Raw genomic sequence first — 26,417 nt, 5'->3', positions numbered from 1 at the left:
GTCCTTCAGGCCATTGGATCCCAAAACTGCAAAAATACCCATCCCTCTATTTATAAAATAAAGAATGAGGTGTACCATATGTCTAGGGAGGCCTTCACCGTACTCTTTCTATGGGTGCCTAGCCATTGCGGCATCGATGGAAACGAATATGTGGACTTTATTGCGACTAACCATAACCCAACCGATTCTTACCCAAATTTATGTCCAGCTGATTTTAGGCAACACGACAAATCTTCGGCAGTTAAATCCTGGCAATAAAAATGGGATGCAAGCATATACGGCAGGCGATTTTATTCGTTTTCTCCTAAAGTCAACTGTCTTCCTTGGTTCCGAAACGTTAAAATGCCCCGAAGAGTCGCAACAACAATTATTAGGCGTAGATTCGGCCACAACCAGATGAAGCAACATCTCCATAAAATTAATATAACCAGCTCGGACAGATGTGATTGTGGTGAAGTCCAAACTATGGACCACATCACCTTTAATTGCCCAGATATTGACCCCATTACTAGACGTTCCTTATTGCAAAACCTGCAGGAACTACGCATTTATCAACCAACAATCGACAAAATTCTAAAATCTAATAACATTAGGGCATACTTTGCCTTAGTAAAATATTATAACGAAGCAGACATTAAAATTTAAAGCATAATCAAAATTTAAATTTAAAAGAATATTATACCAATGAAAAATTAAATTTCTACAAAAATCCCAAGATGCAGCAAAATTTAAAAAATACAACATAATCAAAACTACATGGAAACTTAAAACACAATTATACCCATGGAAAACACAAGAAACCTAAGAAAATCCCAAGAAATATATTTATACCCGTGAAAGTGGCAACATAGACTTAGTGTCTCATGTCACTTTAAAATTCCACCCCAAACATGGTGGAATAGACATATGAAAAACATATGTCGAAGAAGAAGAAGAAGTAAACAAATCTGATTTTTATTATTTTCGGCTTTTTTGTTTTGCTTGGAAAGGTTAAAATAAAATAAATTTAAACTTTCAGAAAATAAATAAGAAATAACGTTAAATAAATTAAGAATTGCAGAAAAGGTTCTCATCATTATATTAAAATATGTTTATATAATTTTTTAACAAATAATTATTGAAAAGTTGAAAAGTTTTTTTGAGTAATGAATGTGCAGAGCGCGGGAAAAAATCAATCTAATTTTGCTTAAGAATATTGAGAACAACTTATCCAATCCAGCAAATATTTAACATTTTTCTATCGATAGATCTTGTCCTACTGATTACGGTAATATACAATACAATTTAAAATAACAATTTGTTCACAATTTTTGCAAATTATAGCTTTCACTTCATATTGCACAATATTGGTATATCTTATCCCGATGAAAACATCACATCATGTTGCTAAACTAGAGCTAAGCCCAATTTCTTAATAAATTTATCCTCGGATTACTTTTTTATTCCAAGGATCACCAAACCTGTCTCTCCAATTAAGAAGATTACGCCAGAGATAAGTCGGAATCTACAATGCAGGAACCTGGTATTATTAAAAAATTAGATGAAGTTGTTGTGAATCGCATAGCCGCAGGTGAAATCATTCAGAGACCGGCAAATGCCTTGAAAGAACTCTTAGAAAACAGTTTGGATGCCAAGTCTACGGTAATACAAGTCACAGTAAAATCGGGAGGACTCAAATTACTGCAAATCCAAGACAATGGTACCGGCATAAGAAAAGAAGATATGGGTATTGTTTGTGAACGCTTCACAACCTCCAAGTTAACAACATTTGAAGATCTAACTAGCATTGCTACATTTGGGTTTCGAGGAGAGGCTTTGGCTAGCATTAGTCATGTAGCTCATTTGACAATACAAACCAAGACTGCCAAAGAAAAATGTGGATACAAGTGAGTAGTAATGCAGTAATGCAACCAAAGCTAAAGGTGTTTGAAATAAAGTACTTTTTCTATAGGGCTTCCTATGAAGACGGAAAGCTGAAGGCTCCACCAAAGCCCTGTGCTGGCAATCAGGGAACCATTATAACAATCGAAGACTTATTTTACAATATGCCTCAAAGGAAACAGGCATTAAAGTCGCCCAACGAAGAATTCCAAAGAATATCGGATGTTATGTCCAAGTATGCCATACATAATGCAAAGGTGGGTTTCACATTGAAACGTTATGGTGAGCAGCCATCGGTGAAAACAGCACCCAACAGCAGTCAACAAACAAATATAGAGACAATTTATGGTGCCGCAATAGCCAAAGAACTGTTACCAGTGGAGTTGAAGGATGATGTTCACAAATTCCAAATGAAGGGATTCATAACAAAAGTGAATTACAGCTCTAAGAAAGGCATTATGTTGTTTTTTATTAATCACCGACTTGTGGATCTGTCATGTAAGTAATTTGGATACCTATATTCACATTTATGTATAATGAGTTATTATTTAAACTTACCTTTGCGCAGCTTTAAAGTCTGCAATTGACAGCGTTTATAGTACGTATTTACCCAAAGGCATGCACCCATTTGCCTACATAAGCCTAGAAATACTTCCATCGAATATCGATGTCAATGTCCATCCCACAAAGCATGAAGTGCACTTCCTTTACGAAGATGAAATTATTGAAAAAATTAGACAAAATCTGGAATCACAACTTTTGGGCAGCAATGAAACCCGAACATTTTATAAACAATTAAAAATGCCTGGTGCATCAGAACCCCCTGCTGATAACAAAGAGCTTGATGCCACTTTGAAAAATATGAGCGTGGAAAGAATAAATCCACAAAATATGATAAGAACCGACACCAAGGAACAAAGCATTTACAAATTCCTACATGTTGATGGGGTAAAACTAAATGATTCTGGGTGTTCATCGTCGATGAGTTTAAGTGGATCGAGTTCTTCATCTAACGCGATGGCAGCAGCAGAAGAAAGTTTTCGTGATGTTGTAAAACAGAAATCTAAGGAAGTTAAACTGTCTAGCATTCTAAATATGCAAAGGCAAATAGAAAATAGTTGCTCCGTTGACATTCGAAAGATGGTAAAGGAGTTGGTTTTTGTTGGTGTTGTTGATAAGCAATTTGCCTTATTTCAACATGAGACTAAACTGTATATGGGCGATACAATTAAATTGAGGTAAGGCTTAATTTGTTACAAGTAAAAGGTCTATTAAAGTAATGGGAGTTACTTTTACTACCTCTGCCTGTAGTTCTTTAAAATGAAATCCCAAATGCCAGTTTATCTAAGACCATTCCAATTCGTTCGAAATACTACCAAACTCCTGTTGTTGTAGAACATTTTTGTTTGATTGGAAGCAAAAATTAATCAAATAGGTATGTTTCAAAAAAAAAAGAGAAGTTTGATAGTACATAGTTCGAAGGAATTTGTATTCGAATCGTTTTAGTGAAACAGGCCATAAATGAAAAAAAAAGTTTTTTCACGCTCTATTTTCATTTTAGTGAAGAATTGTTTTATCAACGTTTGTTGTACGAATTTGAAAATCACAAAATGATAAATCTGATACCAAAACCATTGCCGATAAAAGATTTAATTAAATTAGCCCTGAATACTCCCGAAAGCGGTTGGACCGAAGAAGATGGCGATAAAGATGAACTAGCTGCGAGGGCTTCTGAGATATTGATTGAAAAATCTCCAATTATGCGTGAATATTTTTCCCTGACTATTAATAGCAACGGCGAGTTAGAGTCTCTTCCATCATTGCTCCCCCAATATATGCCGAGTAAAACATTTCTACCAATTTATATGTTACGATTGGCTACAGAAGTTGAATGGGAAACTGAAGAGGAGTGTTTCGAAACATTCTGCCGTGAAACAGCGCGTTATTATGCCATGGTCTCAGAAGTTGAATTACGGGCTATTCCAAAACAACACAAATGGAATGTAGAACACGTCATATATCCAGCCTTTAAAAAGTATTTACTTCCACCAAACCGTCTAAAGAAATACATTTACGAATTGGCAAACTTACCCTCACTTTACAAAGTTTTTGAAAGGTGTTAACGTGAAAAACTTTCTTTGTTAATAATATTCCTATATGTACTGCATGCGATTATGATGTATGATGCCATTATCAAATTAATAACTTATATAATTTCAAAAATAAGTTCAAGAAAATACATGTTACAAGTTTAAAATGTTAACATTGAGTTGTACTCCTGTTTACAACATTACAATCACATCACATTTGGTTTGTACACGAACGGTCTCAAATTCAAAATGAGACAGTTGGATGTTTAGAAAAGGTGCTGTCTTCCTGTCAATATGTACACACTTATCCTCTCGACTCGTCTGAATGGAAATGGAAACTCTTCATACCGTGATTGATATATGCGCATTATTGATGAACATACTTTCCTAATTTCGATCAAGAAAACGCGATATCGATTGCCAGAATTAGCCGCTAAAAGCCGACGACAAAAATTTGCAAAATTCCAGAATTCTACCGCAGGTCAGAGTTAACACTTTAGTTTATTCATAAACATTTACATTCTAAAAATCACAAACTAATCATAAGTACAAATCGTCAACTGCTTCAGAAAAACTTATAGCCTTTTCCTGCGTTTTGTAAATATTTCATTCGCAGTTTCGGATGACTAATTTCACTTCACTGGAAACAAAACTTAACATACATTTTACAAATTCGGTTGTCTCAAACGTTTTTCACGCTGTGCATTTGCCACATGTTCCTTTAACATGTTCATGATTTCGTTTTGATATTCAGGGGGTGTGGGTTTATTTTCAGTGGCCCAATAATAGATATCCCAATCATTGGTGACACCATTGATGAGGCGATCATATTGATCGGTAAGCTCGGCATTCAAGTCTTTCAAATGCTTAGCGACAAAGGTACTCAAAAGCAAATCATTTTCCAACATACCGCGTTTACGTGATTGATATACCAACCTGTAAAAATGGTGCTATTAGCTGCTTAAAAAATAATTCTATTATCTCTAATTTACCTTTGTTTTTTTACATCCAAGGGTTCATTAGGCTTGAATGGATATTCAGGTAAAGGTAAATAGTCCGGATCTTCATAGTCTATAATGGGAACATCTGCATGATTTACAACCTCCTCCTGTTTGCCGTCTTTACCATCACCAGCAGCTGCGGAAAAACGTTGTGTGCGGGCTAGAAGTGGGGTAAGTGTGCGTTGGCCCACAGTTGTCTGGTGAAATATAAGGTTATGCAATGTTAAAACTTGTCTGAGTTACAATATAACATCGTTTGTATTTATATACTCACCATTATTTGACGCAACATGTTGATGAAAGTTTATTTAATTTATTGGTGTAATGTTTAATTTTGTTAATTAATGTTTTAATTTTGTTAATTTGCCGATCCAATGTTTTTCGTCGCAGCAAAATCAAAACAAACACAGAGTAGGGATAGGTAAGTCGACTTTCGATTAATCGACTTTTTGCTTATGTTCGATTTTGACCATAGATATTAAGTGGGGTACACACGATCAGTTTTGACTGTCAGTTTTGCTCAAATAATCGGTTGCTTGCCAATGTGGCCGTTCATTTTTGTCAGTCATCTGGCAACCAGTGTGGCCATTTTAGCATTTTTGCAGCTATATTTAGCATTATTTTTTTGTATTTAGCAGCAAAATTTCCATTTTTCTTAGCATTTTTCCATTATAAATTTAGCATTTTTTTTTTTTTTTTGTGCTTAAAGTGGCCTTGTTCCTTTCGGTTTCTTGGTCTCGGCGGTATTTCCACAACAATTTGTTAAAAGGTATTTAAACCTTGTTGTTTCTTATTTATTTTTAAAATTACAAAAGTTTTTTAGGTTATTATTTTAAAGCCCGTGGGCGTAGAATCTAATTTGCGTCTATGCGTCTTTTCTTTGAGCCGTCCGAAGATGAACTGTTAGCATTATTTTATCCACGAAATCTGAGATATTTTAGTACATTTTTTATTATTAAAAAATCTGATAAATGTTGGTTGAATTGAATATAAAAGCTGTTTGAACAGCTCAAAACACCAAAATTTTCGTCTTTGTTCAGATTTAAAGGAATAAAAATGCGAATAAGCAAATAAAATAAAACAAGTAAAAAACGTTAAGTTTGCCCGGGTCGAACTTGTTATACTTCCACCACGAAATATTCAGAACTGATATGGAATAATGGGTACTTTACACGATATGTTTTTTACATATGAGTTGTCACTTTGCATATACATTTTGTATGGCAGAAGTGACAACTCATATGTAAAAAACATACCGTGTAAAGTACCCCTTAGGTTTTCTTTTTGTTACGAAAGTACCAATACCACTATTTTAGGTGGAGAAGTTTTTTTGACCACTGAGAACCCCAAATACTTAATAATTCAGTCATCTAAAAGCTTGAAACCTCCTGAAATATGGGGGCTATAGCAAAACTTGAGCCTATGTACTAAATTTTCGATCGAGAAATTTTTAACCACAGCGAACTTTAAATGCCAAATGATATCCAATTTTGCCCGAAGATGTAAATACAAAAACTAAAACCGATGGTGCCGTTATATGAGTCCATAACCAAAAATTGGGCATGTGTCCTTGATTTATGGTGAAGAAGTTGTTTAACCACTTTGAACCCAAATGGCACCCAAAATAATTTTAATTAGCCGGTACCTTTTTATGGGACCACATTTTTTTGGTGGAGAAGGTTTTTGGAACCTTAAACCTCTAACCGTTTTATAGGGGCTATATCAAAACATGGTCCGATCTAGTTCATCTAGTTCATATGCAAACAAAAGAGACATCTTTTCAAAAATTCAGTGCCCCATCTCAATTTTTGTGGATGCTAGAGTGATTACCACAGACGGTCAGACATACATAGATCGACTAAGAATTTTGTCATGAATATATACTTCATAATTAGTTCAATGCGCTACAAACGGAAAAACCAACCTTCTATACTGTGGGGGAGGGTATATTTTATTAAAAATAACGTTTTTAAATGAAGCATTATTTTTTGGCATTTTAATATTTATTTTAGCATTATTTTAATGCTGATTTAGCTGGAACACTTTTTCAAATCTGGTCACAATGCAGGCAACCACGAAATATTTTGTGGTTGCTGGACAGTTTGACATTTATCGATATTTCCTAAAAATCGACAATCAAAACTGATCGTGTGTACCCCGCTTAGCAGTACACATTGTCAGTTTTGAATGTCGATATTTCGCAATTATCGATAACTGTCAAACCGTCCAGCAACCACAAAACATTTTGTGGTTGCATGATGAATGACAAAAATGAACGGTCACATTGGCAAGCAACCGATTATCTGAGCAAAGCTGTCATTCAAAAATGGCAATGTGTACTCAGCTTAAAGCATAGTACACACGGTCCAACAAAACTGACTGTCAACGTACTTTTACGGCAATTTTCTGGCAAATAAAAACTTTTTGTTAGCCAAAAATGATTGAAATACAACATTTAAGGTATAATTTAGTTATTAGGAAAGTAATTATTCAGCCATGATACAATGATACAAGGTAAGCTCACGCTCAGAGCTCACAGAGTTGTATTCGCTTTGCCGTCCCTTCATTGACAAAATGATTTTGACAAGCTTTGTATGTATTTGTTAAAACATACATATGTCAGTTTTATTTACATTTCAAATCTGAAAGCAATTTAATTTCATATTTTTTAATTTAATTTTTTCAGACCATTTGGAGTGGATTTTGCATTGTATATCCGCCCGTCTGAAGGATAACTCTCGAACGGATCAGCTCAAGTGGTCCAAATATTGGCCTCGTCATATTTTTCCAAAATATTAATCAATTTCGACTATGGGGCATATCGGTCCACTTCTTCTGGTACAACCCCCATAAAAGTTCAAAGATTTGGTGCGAACGGTAACTCACGAGCAGATCAACTGATTTTGCATAAACATTATTCATGGCAATATTTTTTCCAGACATATATCAAGCATGGACTATATCGATCCAGTCCTTCGAGTACCCCCACACAAAATTTTCGCTTAAGGCTGTTCGTGAATCGCTTTTAAATTCCTTGTGGTCCTCTTAACAGTGATATGATGTGTTTCGTGCTCAAGTCTATGTTTTCAGATATATTTGTTCAAAAGCTTTAAAACTCCTACAGCGACCAATTTAAATGGATGGTCCAACCTTTGCGTATCGGAATATTTCTCCCAAACATGGGCAAGTCATTGCTTGCTAACATAATGGACCAAATTGGCACGATAAATATTGAAGTGACTCCCCAAAATGAGATCCAGCGTGTTTAATCATGTGTATAATGACATCATATTTTTTCCTTTGGAAGTTTTTATTTTTGTAAATACAAAACATACATAGATCTGTTTCCTAAGAAATTTATACTGTAAACAGATACGGCTGCGTAAATAAAGTTGGTTCTATATATATTCCTAAATATAAAAAATCATACATTTTGTAGTATAAAAAGAGTACAATATTCTCACAGATTTTATAAGATTTCAAAAGTTTAGATCTTGGGGGGGGGGGGGGGGGGGTGTCAGCCGCGGCTTTCTTCTTTTTAGCTTCACGTGTTCCGTAGCGTTGTAGCGCTCTTGGGCGCAGCTTTAGTGGTGGCAACAGCAAAGTGGTTTTTACCCAATTTAACGTTGTTCTGGCAATGATATTCTTTTCAGCATCAGGACTCAACCTTATGGGTTGACGAACATTGGATTGGGAGACGAACACGACCGAAGACTCGTTGCGTGCGTCAGGAATCACCTGCTGATTTCTTCAAATTTAGGAATGCTATACAAATTGTTGTTAGCCATCTTAGGATGTGGAAGGTAACATCCTTCTTCAAGGCGGAACCATATTTGCAAGAAAACCTTAATCTTTGTGGTATGCGATGAGAGGTCCACGGCGGTCGCGTATGGTACTATGACATGATTCGACAGCAATTTGGTGACCTGTCAATATGAATATGAATGTAAATATAAACTCATTCATCTTTGCTCCAATCCAAAAACTTACCGGCTTGTTCGCTGACGCTTGTTAAGGCACATCAATTGGTTAATGCTGTTTTAGGAACGAAAGTATGTTCGTTCCTTTATTATTTCACTTATGTACTTCTGGTTCCTCTGTATCCAGACTTAAAATTTCTGCAACCTTTAAAAGCTGATACATAAAGAATCCGAGGACAGGTGAGCAACTAAACAAGTGCAGCGTGTCGTGTGGTCCACATTGATTCGGGCCCAATATGAATTGAGGCAGCTTTTTTTGTCTTAACAGCTGGCGTTATTCTGCTGTAAAGATGGGGGATGGTCTCTGAGTACGATGCAGGCAGTATAAATTCAATTCAAGCCTGCCTGATAGGCTCGTTCTAAATCATTAATATCTCTGTGGATGTACATGGGTGGGGAAAGCCTTTCCACTAAATCATGACAGGGATGCTCTCTGCGATAACATCCAAGCAGGTATTGTATTGGAAACATCCTGATGTGCTGATGCACCGTTAAAACCTTCGTCTTCTCATGCAGATGGTCCACTGGTGTTATGTGGAGGCACCCTGTTGCAGTCCTCAGTTCACTGTTGCTTGCGTGGGCGACTTAAACATGCTGTCGAAAGTAACACTCAATATTTTGGGGTAGTTAGTGGTCAGAATCAGGACACCATAGACCAACATATTCATTGAGACCCTCGTTGCAGTCCAAATGATAAAGAGTGTGGCAGTGGATTTAGCGCAGATATTTTCATATTCCTCAAATGATTGTGTTTGTGTTCGCATCATCGCATTCGAATGGAACCTTGACTGCTGGTAAGCAAATGCTCTTTCCTTGCTTTGTTCATTATTCTTGCCTTTGCTGCACTCTGTAACTATATAATAACATTTAAGTAAGAAATCTTTTTACGTTGTATTTCACGATTTATTCTGTAGTGATCCGCATTGCTTACCATTTATATATTGTGGAAAATGTTTCCAAAATTACGAAAATATTTTATTATCCAGCCTCACAGACGTCCTCTATGAACCAATAGACCATCAAAAACAAAAACTTTTCACACATTCTCCAGAAATATAAAAATATAAATAAAACGTAAACAAACAATATGAAAGTTGTTGTTATTGTTGTCATTGACATACAATAACAACAACTTTCATATTGTTTCAAATGCATGGTTGTATTTGGCAGCTCAAGGACGGTTTTTTCAAATGAGATTACCTTCTTATTCTGCCATGTTATTCAGCTAGACTTTGATATTAACGAAATAGACCTCAATGACTGTCAGTTTTGTTGGACCGTGTGTACTCTGCTTTAGGTGTGTACGATAACTTTCCCAGCAATAATTATGCCATGTTTATACCAGCATTTGAATCACGTCGTTCGTTCTCTTAATTACGTACACGACCCAATTTGAAACGATTAACAAGAACTGCAAGTGCAGTGAAAGAAAAGACACAATTTGCTATGATTTGAATGTATACTAGTCGTTAAAACGTTTACTTTTCATTCATATTTTGCAGTTTTTCTAAAAATGTTTGGGTTTTTAATAAATTTTTAAATTTTGTATTTTTCCTGTCATAATTAATTTATTTCGATAAATTCTCTCATTTGTTAGAGATGGGACATATTTTATCGTTGTTCTGAGAGTAAAGCGGGCTACACACTAGAGCTGGCAAACCATCGATATTCCCAACATTAGATATTTTCGATATAATATTTTAAAATATCGATTACTATCGATACTATCGTTAAGTTGTCAACACCATTAATTTGGAGATGAAAATGGCGGAAACGTCAATGCTTTTCTTAAAATTTTGCGCAAGTAGTTTACAGAAATGTAAAGGAGAATAAACAATTGATTTTATTTTATAACAATTTTAAAAAATGCATTTTCTTTTCTGAAAAGTGTGTACGTGTAACTACGGACTTACTTTCTCACACACACAAAACCGAAAAGCAGCGAAATTTCTATTTATTTCAATGAATTTTAGGTTGCGGATTTTTGTTCCGATAATATCGATAGGCAAAACTATCTATCGATATTTAATTTTTAAAAAATTATCGATTTTATCGATAGTGCCATCGATTTTTTGCCAGCTCTACTACACACGATCAGCTTTGACTGTCGATTTTTCGGAATTATCGATAACTGTCCAACCGTCCAGCAACCACAAAATAGCTCTGTTCCTTTATGTGCAAGAATCTTCAAGTTTTACCACTTTTTACTTGAAAAGCGTTCCTTTACTTCAGACACCATACAATTCATATGAGCGCAGTTTACAACTTTTACTACTTTTGCCGGTTTTACCATTTTCGAAAGTAAAGGAACAGACCATATATTTTGTGGTTGTATGATGAATGACAAAAATGAACGGCCACACTAGCAAGCAACAAAACTGACAATGAGTACCCAGCTTTAAATTCATTGAGAGAAGTTGCTGTAACGACAGTTGAAATCGAGTGGATTTCGTAAATGTAAACCAAGCATTAGACTGACTAAAAATGCAATCCGAAGAGTCCCTTTAAATTCAATCCAAAACACTATATCAAAAGCTGTGATTTGGATCGAAAATGGAGTGCATCCTAGCTGTGGAAGCAAAATGGAGTGCATCCTAGCTGCGCGCTCCCTTGTAAAATTCATAAGTGAATTCATAGAAAAAGCTGTACTCCAACGGCGCTTGTACCGTACACTTGTAGTGATTCAACTGCATCCGCGGATGCAAACTTTTTGCTGGGCAGGTACAACGGCAAAAACAGCTGATTATCACATTAGTTGTTAAAATGCATTATTGTGAATAAAATTACATTCAAAAGGTAAACAAGCAATTCACAATAATGCGTTATTTTGACGTTTGGTGTGGTAAATAGCCCAATTATTGTTATCGATGTAACACCTTCTTATTCCGCCATGGGCTTGATGTAACACCTTCTTATTCCACAATGATTTAAGAGTTGTTTACACTACCTATCAATGTCATATGAACTGTCACTTCTTTTATTCATTATTATCAATTATGTTTGCCAAAATCCAAACCACTTTTAGTTTTTACGTTCACAATAGCATACAATTTCGTATGACCACAAAATAAAATTAAGCAACAAACACAATTTATTTTGTTAAAAACTTTAATCGCACTCACATTTTTGTTTTCTTTACCTATTTTCTTCATTTTATGGTAAAATTGTTTTCTTCCAACAATTTATTTCTCAACTGCATACGAAAATACATAGCCGAATAGAGCGCACAATGTCGCGAGTTCATATTAACTGTGGCCAAAAATAGAAGGAGTTGTCGTAGGTGCATCAATTTTGGTACACGTACCTATTATTGACTTACAATCTTCAGGACAATAAATTGGGTTGGTCGGTCCACGTTTTAATATAGCCCCCATAGAACCGTACCTCCCGATTTTCGGTATTTTGAATGTTTTAGACACAATGACCAACCGAAAGTATTCAAATTTTGTGGTTAGTCTTCGGCAGAGGTATTAAACATTCCAACAGAGAATTGTGGGCTTATGTCCACGTTTTGATATAGCCCCCATAGAACCGTACCTCCCGATTATTGTATTTTGAAGATTTTAGCCTCATTATTACACCGAAATTGCTGAAATTTGGTATTTAGTCTTCGTAGGTGGCAATATACCTTCACCTTGAAATTTGTCTGCATAGGTCCACGCCTTCATATAGCCCCATAGGACGGTACCTCCCGATTTTCGGTATTGGTCTCCGTTGGGGGACTTATAACCTTCCACCAGAAATATGTCGGTATAGGCCCTCGTCTTCCTATAGCCCCCATAGAACCGTGCCTCTTCATTTTCGGTATTTTGAGTGTTGTGGCCTCAATATCCGCCCGATATGACTGACTTGGTGTTTAGTCTTCATATTGTTTGTGAGCATATTGAATATATCAAACTCTTGTCTTTATACACTCCACGTCAGTAGAATAGAACACCTAAATTTTTGTTAATGTTAGCTTATTTATCCCAAAACGAATGAATCTGCGTTTTTAATCTTGTGGGGATTTAAAGTCTATGATGTTCGGTATCAAACGCAGAAAAAATTATGTTTCTAGCTCTTCGCGAAATGATTTTCTGATCAATTTTCCGATAGTACTATGAAAAAGAGGCATTTATTTTTGGTCATCAGGATAGAAGAGTCATTTTATTTTCGCGAATTTTTGAGATATTAACGCCGAATTTTCTTTCAGTCGATAAAGCAAGGCTTTCTAATCATTTTTCACCAAAGAAAACCTATAAATTATTCCGCGGACATCGAAGTAACAGCGTTAAAGTGTTTAAATTGACAGATATTTGAAACATCTCGGAATATCAATAGAAGTCGCACAATTATGTCATATTTATTCACAATAAGATAGAATATGACACAGACAACCTCGGCGGATACAATCGAGTGCTTCGGATGCTGATAAGATGGAACATTTTCAAAATACTTATGAAAACTTCAAAATTTCTTATAAAATCCATGATGTTTTGTCTAATAAAATGGTTTTTGCGCGAACAAGTCTGCCGTTTAAAGGTTTGGAAATATGCTCTAGATTTGGAGGAAGATAATCTGATACGACAACAACCGTTATTTTAATACACTGAGGGAAACTTTGGTACTTTTTAAAACAACATATGTAACCTAAAACCTCAATTTCTATGACTGTGTTTTCCCGCGAAAACGGGGCTTTTACATGTGCGAGTTCAGTTAAAAAAACTACTAGTTCGTAAAATCCGGTATGGAGAGCATAACCTGGTCCATTTATATTGCAGCTAACACTGTTGAGAACAGTCGCGGACAACGAAATAAGAACACATATAAAATTCAAAGTCCAAAGGGTGTGTTCAATTGAAAAAATGTGCTAAAATTTCCCTCAGTGTATTAAAATAGCGGTTATTTTATATCAGATTACTTTCCTCTCAATCTGGAGCATATTTCCAAACCTTTAAAAGGCAGACTTGTTCGCGGAAAACCATTTTATTGGACAAAACATCATGTATTTTATAAGAAATTTTGAAGTTTTTCATAAGTATTTTGAAAATGTTCCATCTTATCAGCATCCGAAGCACTCGATTGTATCCGTCGAGGTTGTCTGTGTCATATTCTATATTATTGTAAAGAAATATGACATAACTGCGCGACCCCTATCGATATTCCGAGATGTTTAAAATATCTGTCAATTTAAACACTTTAACGCTGTTATTTCGGTGTCCGCGGAATAATTTATAAAGTTTCTTTAGTGCAAAATTATTAGGAAGCCTTGCTTTATAGACTGAAAGAAAATTCGGCGTTAATATCTCAAAAATTCGCGAAAATAAAGTGACTGTTCTATCCTGATGACCAAAAATAAATGCCTATTTTTTATAGTACTATCGGAAAATTGATCAGAAAATCATTTCGCGAAGAGCTAGAAACATAATTTTTTTCTGCGTTTGATACGGAACATCATAGACTTTAAATCCCCACAAGATTAAAAAAGCAGATTCATTCGTTTTGGGATAAATAAGCTAACATTAACAAAAATTTAGGTGTTCTATTCTACTGACGTGGAGTGTATGTATATGAGAAATTTCCTTTAAAATTTTGTTTGACCGATTAGTGGTCAAAAAACGGTTAATTTTTTGTAAACAATCGAATTTTGATTTTCGCTGTTCACAATTTTTTTTTTTTTAAATTAATATTTTTAAAATTCTCTCGTTTTAAAGCTAGATTATTAGGTACGTAATAAGCCCACAAAAATATATGATGATCGGTTCATTCGTTTTCGTACTATAGCCAACGCCGCAAAACGATTTGTTAAAAAGGGCTGAAAAAGAGAAATGACACATTCGTCTGCAAACCTCTGCAGCTGGGACCTTTATATATTTGAAGTACTCACTTTTTACTACTTATACAGCAAAAAATATCGATATACACTTTTATACAATTTTTTCCCACTCCACTCAATTTAAAATTTGCTTCAGAAAATTAATAAACTTAGTAATACATGTTTGGGTAAATGTAAACACCATATGATTAATATTTACATGCAAACAAAAGTGTAGCCAAGTTTATTACATCCCAAGAGAACTTAGGAACAATTTTTGCAGCGACCGTTGCTTTTAAATTTTAAATATTAACGCATAATATAATTTATTAATTTTATACTACGTTTATATATAACCGGATTTAACAAACCCACTGGGTTTCGAATGTCAATTCCTTTGCGTATACGTCAAATAAATCCTCATTAAGAAGGTTAACCCTGCAAAAGGCTATAATATAAACATGGCCATAGAAAAAAAAAACCACAAAAATACGTATTAACTAAAATTGTCGAATTTAAATCCTCATATAGTAAAAACTACTTCACGTATCAGTACCAAAATTCAGATTCTTCTTAATTAATATGTTTTCTATCACTCCCCATCAATAAATTTGTTCAACGAAGTATTTAGTTTTTACCATTTTTGGCCACGGTCGTAACACTGTGGAGCGCTCCCTAACTACTAAACCTAAATAACGACGTGACGTACTCAAATATTTCACTAACCTACCAAAACAACGCTCTCTGAGCGTCCGTATTACCCAAATACGTTGAGTCCCAAATCACATTTCAAACACAAAATCCGCGACCGAAACTTACTTAGGTCCCGGTCCACACTAGAGTGATTTCATTGAAAAAATTGCATGAAATTATGTGTCTCTAGATCGACCTCCATTGTAGAGTAAAATCATAAAATTGCTGTAGTGAGGAATTCGATTTAAGAACACCTAATTTCATGAAACTTTTTAATGAAATTCACGATAGTGTGGACCGGGACTAGGTCTTTTCATTCGTAAAACAAATAATTTTTGCTTGGCAATGAATAGTATTCAGCGTTCGAAAACTTACACTAAGGTACCGTACAATAACGTTTTGTAGCGTACCTAGCATGAAAAGTTACACTACGATAAGGTACCGTACATGTACACAAACTTTAAAAAAAATTTTAGAGTTTGTGTACATGTACCCAACGAAAATCGTAGCGTACATGTTTGGTACGCAACCACCATTGTAAAGTAACAACCACGTACCCAACCGAAATGGTTGGGTACGTACGTTATAAATGTTGCGTGTACATTAAAAAACCACGTAGCGTACATCATTATGTACCCTAAAAAATAAATAGAGGTTGCGTACACCTGGGTGATGTTTATAAAGAGGTTGCGTACACCTGAGTGATGTTTATAAAGAAATATAAAATATGAATGGCATGAGGAAAAATGCAACCATAAAAATAAGAGTGAATATCGTATAAATAAAATACAAAAGTAACTATATTTATATTTAACCAGTAAATATGAAAACATTTATTTATTTTATAAAAAATTAACGAATATAAAAAATATTAACATACTAAAGAAAATAGAATTTAATAGGAGAAAGCTCAACTTTCATAATTGAAATCCCCATTAACTTTTACCATTAATATATGTTCAAGATTTGTTGCTGACATGCGGTTGCGCTGATCAGATAATATGTACTTCATAGCAGAAAATAAGCGTTCCACGCTTACTTGGGTTGACGGTATTGCCTGTACAATATTAGCAATCTCACTGATGATGGTTTTCTGAGAGTTCCAAAACGCTATTATATTTTCATTAAGTGGCAATCTTGATTGCCGCTCATAATTGGCAAAATCAGCTTCTAAATTGTGTAAATTAGATGAACTCGGAATTTCTGTGGTAGGATCTATAATTTGCAGATAATCGGAAAAAGATTTGGCTGCATCTGGTCTACTCGGTGATGGAGCTTCCTCTAATATTGGGTGACTTGTATTGTGTTCTGAAACATAAAAGATGAATGATATAAATAAATAGGCATTGTTCTGGTTTACTTAAGCAAACTTACCTTCTGTTGAGTTTATGCATTAATATAACGATAGTATGTAGTTCTTCGCCCTTTGTTTTTGTTCGCAGCTTAAGCATACTTTGATTCGTGGATCCAAGAACACAGCTGCGTTAAACAGTTCATTTTCTAAATGTTTATCCTTTCTTATCTTCAAGGACTCCTTGAGAAGGGTTTTCATGTTGCTATCCGGTAAAGCGTCAATTTGAAATGTTATATGCATAACAATAATGTAAAGTTCACTGTAGCACAACTGTTCGCTTTGTAACTTAATGGTAGCATTGTAAATAGGTTTAAATAGTCCCAAGAATTCAGTTGCGAAAGACCATTCTTCAGATTCAAGAAATAAATCAGGATAATCCTTGCTTAGTGTATTTATAATTTCCTTCATTTCCAGGCATCTTTCAATCATTTTATATGTTGAATTCCAACGTGTTGCACAATCAATGATAGGTTTTTTGTAGAGTTCACTTCTTAGAAAATTTAAAATCGTTTTACTTCTAAGTTTTTTTTTACCACGAATCGTATCTTATCGACATTGTCTTTTACTGCCGACTGTTTCAGAACATCGTTTACACACAGTTGGAGAGTGTGAGCACCACAACGAATGCTAGTAATTGTGTTCGATGAGATGTTAAACAATTGATTCAATTGTGTCAATAGCTATTCGGCAATCGATATCATCTTCATCTTCTTCGAAATCCACGGCATTATTATTTATCGACAATTTCATTTCACAGTTCAGGATTCGTACAGTTTTGAGCATATTTGATCCGTTGTCGGTTGTAATAGTTAAAATATTACGTATATCAACATCATATTCCTTTAGAACATCCAGTATAACTGTTTTTAAATATTCAGAAGTGTGACTTGATCTAAGCTCCTTTATAGCCAACGTTTAAACAACGATTTTACCATGTTTAATGTGCTGAACATTTATACCCAGCATACTTAAGTCCTGCCTTGTTGCGACATCAATCTTAAGGGAAAATAATATCCCTTTAAGATCGTTTGAGATTTCCGTGTTAATATTTTTTGAGAAAGCGATAATTCGTTCCATTACGTTATGTTCATTTACAGTTATCCCGAGTACACTTAAAACAGGTTCTATAAGAACTTTGAAGGCTTTATCTTCGGCCATATGTGAAGGACGTTCATTTTTTGTAAAAAGTTCCACCAATGCTGTTTCAATGTTTTTTGGATTCACACTTTTTTTAATAATACTTTGATGACTCTTTTTTCTTTTACGTTTTCCCGTTTTTGATCAATATAGTTCGCATACAAATCGGGATGCACAATTTTCAAATGTCGCTCTAAATTTGCGGAATGCCAATTTAAAACATTGTTGACACAATTGCACACTGTTTGATTTGATTCGTTTGTACTGAACATATCACGAAGAACAATATTTTTTGGTCTTGTCATTTTTATTATTAGTTTCACTCAACGTTTAAAAATTAACTAAATAGCATTTGCGGGGGTTCTTTGCATATATAGTTTGCAAAAAATGAATTTTGTTAAAAAATTACGCTACCTGCAACTATTCCAAAGGGTTTTCGCGAAATTTTCCGTAAATTATACAATAAGACTACGAGTGTAACAAACTCAAAAACTAGATCATTCATGTGGTACCTGAATGGTTATATTTTATTGCAATACACAAGAAAGGTAAAAACCAATATTGTGGTTTACAATTTTTTAACTCATAATTTTTATGATGTAAAAAAAGGACAGGTACTTTATGGTGTTGGTGTGCGAGGAATAATATTTCCACCTAGTTCTGACTTTCTAACTTATCAAAACCAAAAACTCAGATAATTCTACTGTAAACAAACTATAAAAATATAGCAGACCCAAAGACCGGATGTTGCCTTCACAGCTAGGGACCAGTCCTTGGGTACCTCAACGGCAATTCATAATTTGGAAAAACACAAAAAAGCAAACAGTAATTCTTATTGTGGTGGTGTAGCATTTCTTTTTGTAAGATGATGTTGATACTGAAAACAACTTACTTGAAACTGTTCTTCGATGCTTTCTTGACTTTGCTAAAATATTGAAAATGAACCACCTGTTTTCACAATACAAATGATACGATTTTTAATAATAAAAAAACACCTCCATAACCTACAGCCCTATAGCAACCCTTTTCTAAATTGTCTAGATTTTAGATATTCGATGAGAGCGTTTTGTTTAGGCATTACTAACTTCTTGCATATGTATTTATAACATTTAAATAATGATATTTATAGTCCTAATTAGTTGAAGATACATATTCATTTATATTTACTTGTATTTCATTTGTATATATTCCACAAAAATTAAACTTAATATTTGTAATACCTTATTAACCAAACAAATGTAAGTGTACCCTAGCAACACTTTCTTTCTAAAGGTACATTATGATGTACTCTACGTGGTTTTTTAATGTACGCGCTGATGTACGCAACCTTTTCGGTTGGGTACGTGGTTGTTACATTACGATGGAGGTTGCGTACCAAACATGTGTGTTTGACGAACTTTTCGAATCTCGTTGGGTACACTTACATAAACACTAAAATGGATTTTTAATGTTTGTGTACGCGTATATAAACTTTATAATTTTTTTTAGTGTTTGTGTACATGTACGGTACCTTATGATAAGGTACTGTTTGTTTCCGAACACTGATAGTATTTCATGTTTTGTTGGGCTTTTGTTTTTAAAATACAAAACACACACACACACATACAAACAATAACGTTCTGTCAAAGTTAAACTTTTTCAACTTACAAAAAGAATACGCTCGACGTATTTCGGTAGTTCTCATAAGAATACATGTGTTCTACTTTTTTCACCACACACGCCCTGGGTATACGTCCGTATATAGGTATGGGCCTAAATGAAAAATTTACATATGAGTTGCCACATCATTTTGATAGATGAAAATTTTCATAGTGGTCACACTATGTGTACAACATTCACAGGTACCAAATTTGACATCTCATATGACATTGATAGATAGTGTAAACACCCCTTTACCTTACATAAATTTGCCCTATCCCTAACACAGATTTACCATGTCATTCAATTAGATGTCCACAAATTCGGTAATGTCAACTCTTTACGTACGAAAAATCGCCACAGTTTATTTGAAATAAATGCTTATAGTACGCTTACACATTTAGAGGTAGTTTACACTATCTATCAATGTCATATAACACGAAATTAAAACATTCCATATCTACCCACGGAGGCAATGTGGAGACGTAATTTTATTATATTTTTGTTGGGGTGGACGCACAGAATAAATGGCGTAAGGAAAATCTCTCATATTCCACATATTAGTGAATATTTAACGATGGAAAATTTCATGTCATATGACATTTACATATAGTGTAAACTACCCCTTACACATACATAACTAAATTTAGTAAACGCAGAGGATAAATACTCATAAAGAATCAAGAAATTGAGTTTTTGGGAGAGAGCGTAGAGAAAAGACCTCCTCCATACTAGTTAAGACAGAATTAGGGACGTAGCCAGGAATACATCTCGGACAATTTGGGGAACAAATGTCTTTTACCGACCCTTCGCAGAAAAAATATCCTTAAAATTTTCTTTTAAATCGTAAATTTTTTCCAAGTTTAGGGAATTTTCGGGACTTTGGACGCCTTTATCTCGGGTGGTATACATTTCCGCGACTATTTGTAGTAAAATTTTCATAATTACCTGCGGTGGGTCCGTAAAGGAAATATAAGCCTTCCATGAAGTCGTCTTGCAAATAAAAACGCCAACACTGCTCTAATTTGTTCCATATTTTTTCTTTATTCAACAATTTTATAACATATTTTATAAATTCACTATTTTATCATTTTTTTGTTTTTGTAAAACTCTCCTGCGTTTACAAATGCTAGTATTGGCAAGACAATAGCAAAAATACAAACCTTTTTCACAAATACATTTATAAATTTTTAAATGTGTATAGAGAAAAGTATGAATGTATTTGTGAAAATGGTTTGTAACTTTGCTATTGTCTAGGCAATACTGTCTGTGTGTAAACGCCTAGTAAGTAAACCCCAAAGATAGTTTACATTGCTTCAAGCAATCTGTTAACTACAAAAAAAACTTAAAACACTAACAATTCTTTGAATTTATAAATGCAAATTATTGTGACAGAAATTCAAAACTAACGCATTAAGTAAAGCTAAACACATTTATACTTTCTCTTTTAAATCTAAGTAACACATTAAGAGATTCTAAAATAGGAATGCCTTTCTAAAAACAGTAGTTCGTCGTATATAAAATAAAATCATTAGAAAAATTGCTTCATCTTTAAGCATATAAATACAGAAATGCCTATAGCTATTGTCGTATACTTAAAATAATATTTGATTTTAGAACGTTTACGTTCGGCCAGGTATTCATCGTAGTCAATGTATAGAGGATTTTTAGGTGGGCTAAAGCCAGCCAACTGCATTAAAAAGAATATAAAGGCTAAAATAATTATTTTGAAAAGAGCGGCATTGTTTTAAAGTTTCACTTACATATTTGGTTGTTTTTTTAAGCTCTTTGATGGTGCCCTTATAGCTTTTTAATGTCCTTTGTAATGTCACCATATTTTCATGGGTTACCGGTCCCAAGAGATTGCTTTGCAAATGGGTTTTAACAAACTTCAAAGTAGAATTAATGATGACAAGATGTTGCAAATGATTAGCGGTGATCATCAAAATTTCATAAAAACTGTAAAAGATACAAATGTTTTAAAATTTTAATATTTTTTAGGAAAGGGATTACGGGAAACGTTGGGATAGTTTTGATTTCTTGTAATATGCATTGATGCCAACGCAAGAAGAAATAATGCTGATGTAACATTCAAAACTATCCGAGAGTTGACCGTAATATGCCTTTAAGACTCATCAACATACTTCTCATGGGAAGATTTGCTAACACGTGCAATTGATTTCTTGGACCAATGATGCAAATGGAAGCTGAAAGATGAAGTAATAACATTGTTAAATGACATTATTGATGTTGGTGCAAAATTTGTACTTACTCCAATAAGCCCTTTATTATTTTCATTCGATATATAGGAAATTCTATACCCAACTCCTTTAGGCGTTGATCTTGCATACACAGAAACTCCGACAAAGGCACACGTTCTTTAGCAAAGTACTCCAAATAGTTTTCCATTCCAATCGACAGCAGAATCGTATTAATTTCTTGAAAGTATTCTGGGCATTCAGACTTTAAGAAAATTCGCGGTATATAATCACGTAATGTATTATATCCTAAAAATTGTGATGGTATCACATATGATTCTTTTGGTTTCGGTAATATGTCCAATAGATCATAGAAACCATGAAACTGGGCAACTTGTATAGGTGTGTAGCCCTTCTTATTGGCTATGGTGTGGTTGACACCAGCATCAATGAGAATTTTAACAATGTCAGCACGATTATTTTCAATGGCATGAAAAATTGGTGTACAACCCTGATTGTCCACAGCATCGAAACTAACTTCATCGATTAGCATTTTTACAACTTTCGTGTGTCCATTTTTACATGCCAGCATGAACGGTGTTGTTCCATATTTATCAGCTACATTGACAATTGCACCGTGCAATAGTAGAATTCTTGCAATTTTCTCAATCACCAATGAATCCTTGCAATTCGAATCACAGCAATTCATAAGTGGAGTTAATGAGTCAATTTGCTTATTAACATCGGCATGTTTATCTTCGAGTAGATATTCAACAATATCAAGAAATCCCTCTTTACAGGCATGGAGCAGCATTGTAAAGCCATCTAAAAATAAAAAAAAAGTTTTGAAAATGTTGAGTTTTGGGTTTTAAAAGTAGTTTCGCGTCTGCATTGGGAGCTAGTTGTATTTCGCGCCATAATAAACTATGTTTAGGCTGGTTCCGAATCGTCAGTTTCTTAGAATTCGTGCATGAAATTAGGGGTTCTTAAATCGAGTTCCATACACAAAGCAACTGACGATTCGGAAGTCACCCTTTAAGAGAAATCCGTGAAGAGCACCCCCGAGATTTACGACTTTTTCTGTGGAGAAAAATCGAAATAGACTACGGAAAAAACTTTTTTAAAAATTATAATTGTATTTTATTTATTTATATGCTATGCGAACACAATTTTTTCAACATTAAGTTTTTTAAAAAAACTTTTGAAACCTATATACCGTAATCAGCTCTATCTTTCAAAATCAAAATTCTGAGTTCAGACACTACATCCCAAAACGGAACAAATTTACTATTCTCCCAGCTGGCGAAAAAATCTAATTTTTTCTTTAAGTAGCAGGCTTTACACAAAGGGATTTTCGGAACCTTTAGAGGCCCACATCTCCGTAAGTATGGAGTTCCTCCCAACGAACTTTATTTTTTTTTTTTGTAATCAGGACATGATCAAAATGTTCAGATTATTATAAATTTATGCCCCAAAACACCTATACGCGATATAAGTTTCTCAGATCCTCATATTATTTACTTACATCTCACTGGTTCATCGACATTAAATTTAGTGAGCTCCACTTGTTGCTTAAGTTGTTCCAAATCACCTTTCAATAAAGCTTCATAAAGTTCTTCATCACTGCTTCTCTGCCAGTTGATAACGGGCTTGGTTTTCTGAATAATCTGCAAGGAATCACATTTTCATTTCATACGTTTCTTCGTCCTTGAACTTCCTTTTTTGCAATACTCACATCATCGCCGAATGCAAACCCATCATAGTCATCATCAGAATCTGATTCTGGGGGTCTATAAATGACATTTTTACGAGACATTCTATTTTAAACAAGTTTGCACCTGAAAATTTGTGGCAAAAAATAAAAAAATCCTATTGTTTGTTTATTGTTTTGAATGAATGAATGTATATCATTGAGGTGGATGGGTGTTCACGGAAAAACCATCGGAACTAGTTGAAACGTTTCAACCATGGTGGAATAATAAGGTGTTACATGTGGTTTGTTCCAGTACTGCACATTTCTACACATTTTTACTATTTTTTCGATAACATAAAGGAAAAATCGGTTATCGGAGTAAAAATGTGTAGTACTGGAACAGACCAATGGATAACAATAATCGGGCCATTTACCAAACCAAACCTCAAAATTTGTTCACAATAACGCATTACTGTGAATTGGTTGTTTACCTTTTGTATGTAATCTATTCACAATAATGCATTTTGACAACTAATGTGATAATCAGCTGTTTTTGCCGCTGTACCTGTATTATTGTGCCATGAAGACAACTATACATATCGCACCTGTTCAACAAAAGTGTAGTAACTCAAAATTTTGAAATTTTCACTTTTCATCAAAAACAATACACAATAATCAACTCCACCTTATGTAAAAATCTCACACTGTTTTAAGTGCCGTAAACATTGTCAGTTTTGACTGACGATTTTTCGAAAATATCGATTGCTTCAGTTTTGTTGGGTTTTAAGTGGGGTTCAGACGATCAGTTTTGACTGACAGCTTTGCTCAAATAATCGGTTGCTTGCCAGTGTGATCGTTCATTTTTGTCAGTCATCAGCAAGATCTATTTAACAGGTCACGTAAGTAGCACAACAACAACACATTTTTGGCGGAAAATTCTTCAATATGTCAAAATGTTTGTTTACGTTTTCATACAATTTATTCACAATAACAAAAAATTTGACAGATTGAAACCAATCAGCTGGACGTTTTACGCCACCTTATTATTTCATCATGGTCATCAGGCAACCACAAAATTTTTTGTGGATGTTGGACAGTCAGCTGTTGGTTGTTTGTTTGTTTGACTGTGTGAACGAAACAACGTCAGTCAAGGAATAAATTAGCAAAGTAAATACCTATCAAATAAAAGTTAAAAAAGTCGTGTGTTTTTATTAATTTGATTGATTATTATTGCAAATAAGAGATAAAAATAGCAGACAAAAATCTTTTCCTTCATTTTAATATCGGCCAAGCAAAAAATTGCAAACAAAGCGACAAACATGGACAACGAAAATGAATTTTTAAAGGAATTTTTATGTTGCTACGAAATGCAAAGATGCCTCTGGGACATAACCAGTCCAGAATATATGATGCGCGACATTAAAACAAAAGCATATGGAGAACTACTAAATGTTATGAAGAAATACAAGAAGGATTATTCTATTGACGACGTCAAGAAGAAAATAAACGTAATCCGCTCATCGTACAGAAGGGAATTGAAAAAAAAATAAAGCAATCTGAATCTTCTGGAGCTGGAGTGGACAGCGTTTGGCTCAGAATCTCGAATTTCTTTTAAAATATTCACATGTGAATATTGTTTTCGGGAGGCTATCCATTCTTTTACCCATTTCCTTCTTCTTGTCACTTTATTTTCTTCCTCTAAAAGCGAAATGATCAAAAATGCACATCCAATCTTTTTGTCATCCATATTTATTAATAAAAGTTGTTATTTATATGATTTTATAGCTATGTGAACACAGTAATTTTTCAACTTGACTGTTGGTTTGTCATAGAACTTGAAAGACTGTTTGGCCGCTACGAACAGCACAACAAAACTGAAGCAATCGATATTTGACCAAAAGCTGTCAGTCAAAACTGATCGTCTGAACCCCACTTTACGGAGCGGCCACACTATCATTCATGTTGGATGCCAAGCCGTCAGTCAAATTGTAAAATTTGCTCAATAAATATGGGCGCTGGCAACCACAAATAAATAAATATATGGCTATTTTCTATTCACTTGGGAATGTTGTACATGAAAATCCCTACTCAGCGACCCATGACTTCCCATTAATATAAAAAATACACATATAATGAATTTGCAAAACTGCACGCATTTATTTATTAATACAGCACATTTATTATTAATACAGCACATTTATTATATTATTGAACACATTTTTCCATTGGCACACTACAAGAATTTGTTTATTTCTTTGGCGTCATCCACAGAATCATCTCGACTTTCACAATTTGGTTTTATGTATAGCTATTTCCACATCTATTAGTACCGCTCACATATGTGACAGTCTAGTTGAGCGGACATGGTACTTTTGTTTTGGCTGCGGCTTAGCTCGCCGGAATGGGTAGGTTCTTTTTCCGCTAAACTGTCCATATAAATTTGTATACCATGATAGATGTTTTTGTTCATAGCGGGAATTTAAATTGGATCTAAATTTGAATTTATAATAGCAAACAAAGAGGAAACGGATGTAAATCAAATATAATAACCTTTTATTAAATCAACTTAAAATGAATAGCGTTTAGATTTCCAACCAATTTGAGGTTCTGGATGTTAACCTCGATGGCTTCTTGCCCACCCCATATGACATATTACAGTCATCCGTGGTATATTCCTGCCATCTAATATTTGGAATATACCCCTAATGAAACTTACCACAAACCTAACAAATATTCAACCCATTTTGAATTCAAAAATTAAAACATTTCTAATATTTTAATTAACAATCAAATTATATTCATTAAATTGGAACTTTTCGTTCATTTTATAACGTTTAGACAAAAATTTTATACTTATTTTTATATTACTAAAAAAAAATAGATATATTTTTGTTTAATATTATTTTAGCGCTAATGTGATAATAGATAATAATTCCTTTTATAACAATTTCAACAACA

At 34.2% G+C, this 26,417-nt stretch overlaps 3 protein-coding genes and 1 long non-coding RNA gene across 6 annotated transcripts; 1 reads left to right on the top strand and 3 right to left on the bottom strand.

The window, feature by feature from the left end:
* Nucleotides 1–886: 886 nt before the first annotated feature.
* Nucleotides 887–4,144, top strand: Mlh1 (DNA mismatch repair ATPase Mlh1). 2 transcript variants are annotated; one of them, XM_073990221.1, is made up of 5 exons: nucleotides 887–1,267; nucleotides 1,450–1,886; nucleotides 1,952–2,379; nucleotides 2,450–3,119; nucleotides 3,443–4,144. In XM_073990221.1, the coding sequence occupies exons 2-5, from the start codon at nucleotides 1,510–1,512 to the stop codon at nucleotides 4,002–4,004; spliced, it is 2,037 nt and encodes a 678-aa protein (XP_073846322.1). In that variant the 5' UTR covers nucleotides 887–1,267; nucleotides 1,450–1,509; the 3' UTR covers nucleotides 4,005–4,144. The 2 variants fall into 2 exon arrangements, with proteins under 2 accessions (XP_073846322.1, XP_073846323.1); XM_073990222.1 differs by having other exon boundaries at nucleotides 910–1,267; nucleotides 1,324–1,886.
* Nucleotides 4,145–4,453: 309 nt separating this feature from the next.
* LOC141405642 (succinate dehydrogenase assembly factor 2-B, mitochondrial) lies at nucleotides 4,454–5,411 on the bottom strand. Its single transcript, XM_073990223.1, has 3 exons — nucleotides 5,247–5,411; nucleotides 4,964–5,169; nucleotides 4,454–4,907 (listed from the first exon to the last, which is right to left on the bottom strand). Exons 1-3 carry the CDS (start codon nucleotides 5,262–5,264, stop codon nucleotides 4,637–4,639), a joined length of 495 nt encoding a protein of 164 aa, XP_073846324.1. The 5' UTR covers nucleotides 5,265–5,411; the 3' UTR covers nucleotides 4,454–4,636.
* Nucleotides 5,412–8,263: 2,852 nt separating this feature from the next.
* Nucleotides 8,264–10,214, bottom strand: LOC141405285 (uncharacterized). Its single transcript, XR_012413175.1, has 3 exons — nucleotides 9,884–10,214; nucleotides 8,963–9,805; nucleotides 8,264–8,898 (listed from the first exon to the last, which is right to left on the bottom strand). It is a non-coding gene; the product is annotated as an uncharacterized lncRNA (long non-coding RNA).
* Nucleotides 10,215–20,592: 10,378 nt separating this feature from the next.
* Nucleotides 20,593–23,715, bottom strand: Gasz (ankyrin repeat, SAM and basic leucine zipper domain-containing protein 1). 2 transcript variants are annotated; one of them, XM_073990361.1, is made up of 6 exons: nucleotides 23,502–23,715; nucleotides 23,292–23,433; nucleotides 21,841–22,591; nucleotides 21,713–21,775; nucleotides 21,332–21,527; nucleotides 20,593–21,281 (listed from the first exon to the last, which is right to left on the bottom strand). In XM_073990361.1, the coding sequence occupies exons 1-6, from the start codon at nucleotides 23,580–23,582 to the stop codon at nucleotides 21,264–21,266; spliced, it is 1,251 nt and encodes a 416-aa protein (XP_073846462.1). In that variant the 5' UTR covers nucleotides 23,583–23,715; the 3' UTR covers nucleotides 20,593–21,263. The 2 variants fall into 2 exon arrangements, with proteins under 2 accessions (XP_073846462.1, XP_073846461.1); XM_073990360.1 differs by having other exon boundaries at nucleotides 20,593–21,258.
* Between the last annotated feature and the right edge of the window lie 2,702 nt (nucleotides 23,716–26,417).

This window comes from Musca autumnalis, unplaced genomic scaffold (genome assembly GCF_047663935.1).
Source record: "Musca autumnalis isolate F117 unplaced genomic scaffold, ASM4766393v1 scaffold_5, whole genome shotgun sequence".
Lineage (NCBI taxonomy): Eukaryota > Metazoa > Arthropoda > Insecta > Diptera > Muscidae > Musca > Musca autumnalis.
The sequence above is the reverse complement of the archived record's forward strand: the minus strand, read 5'-3'. Positions and strand labels throughout refer to the sequence as shown.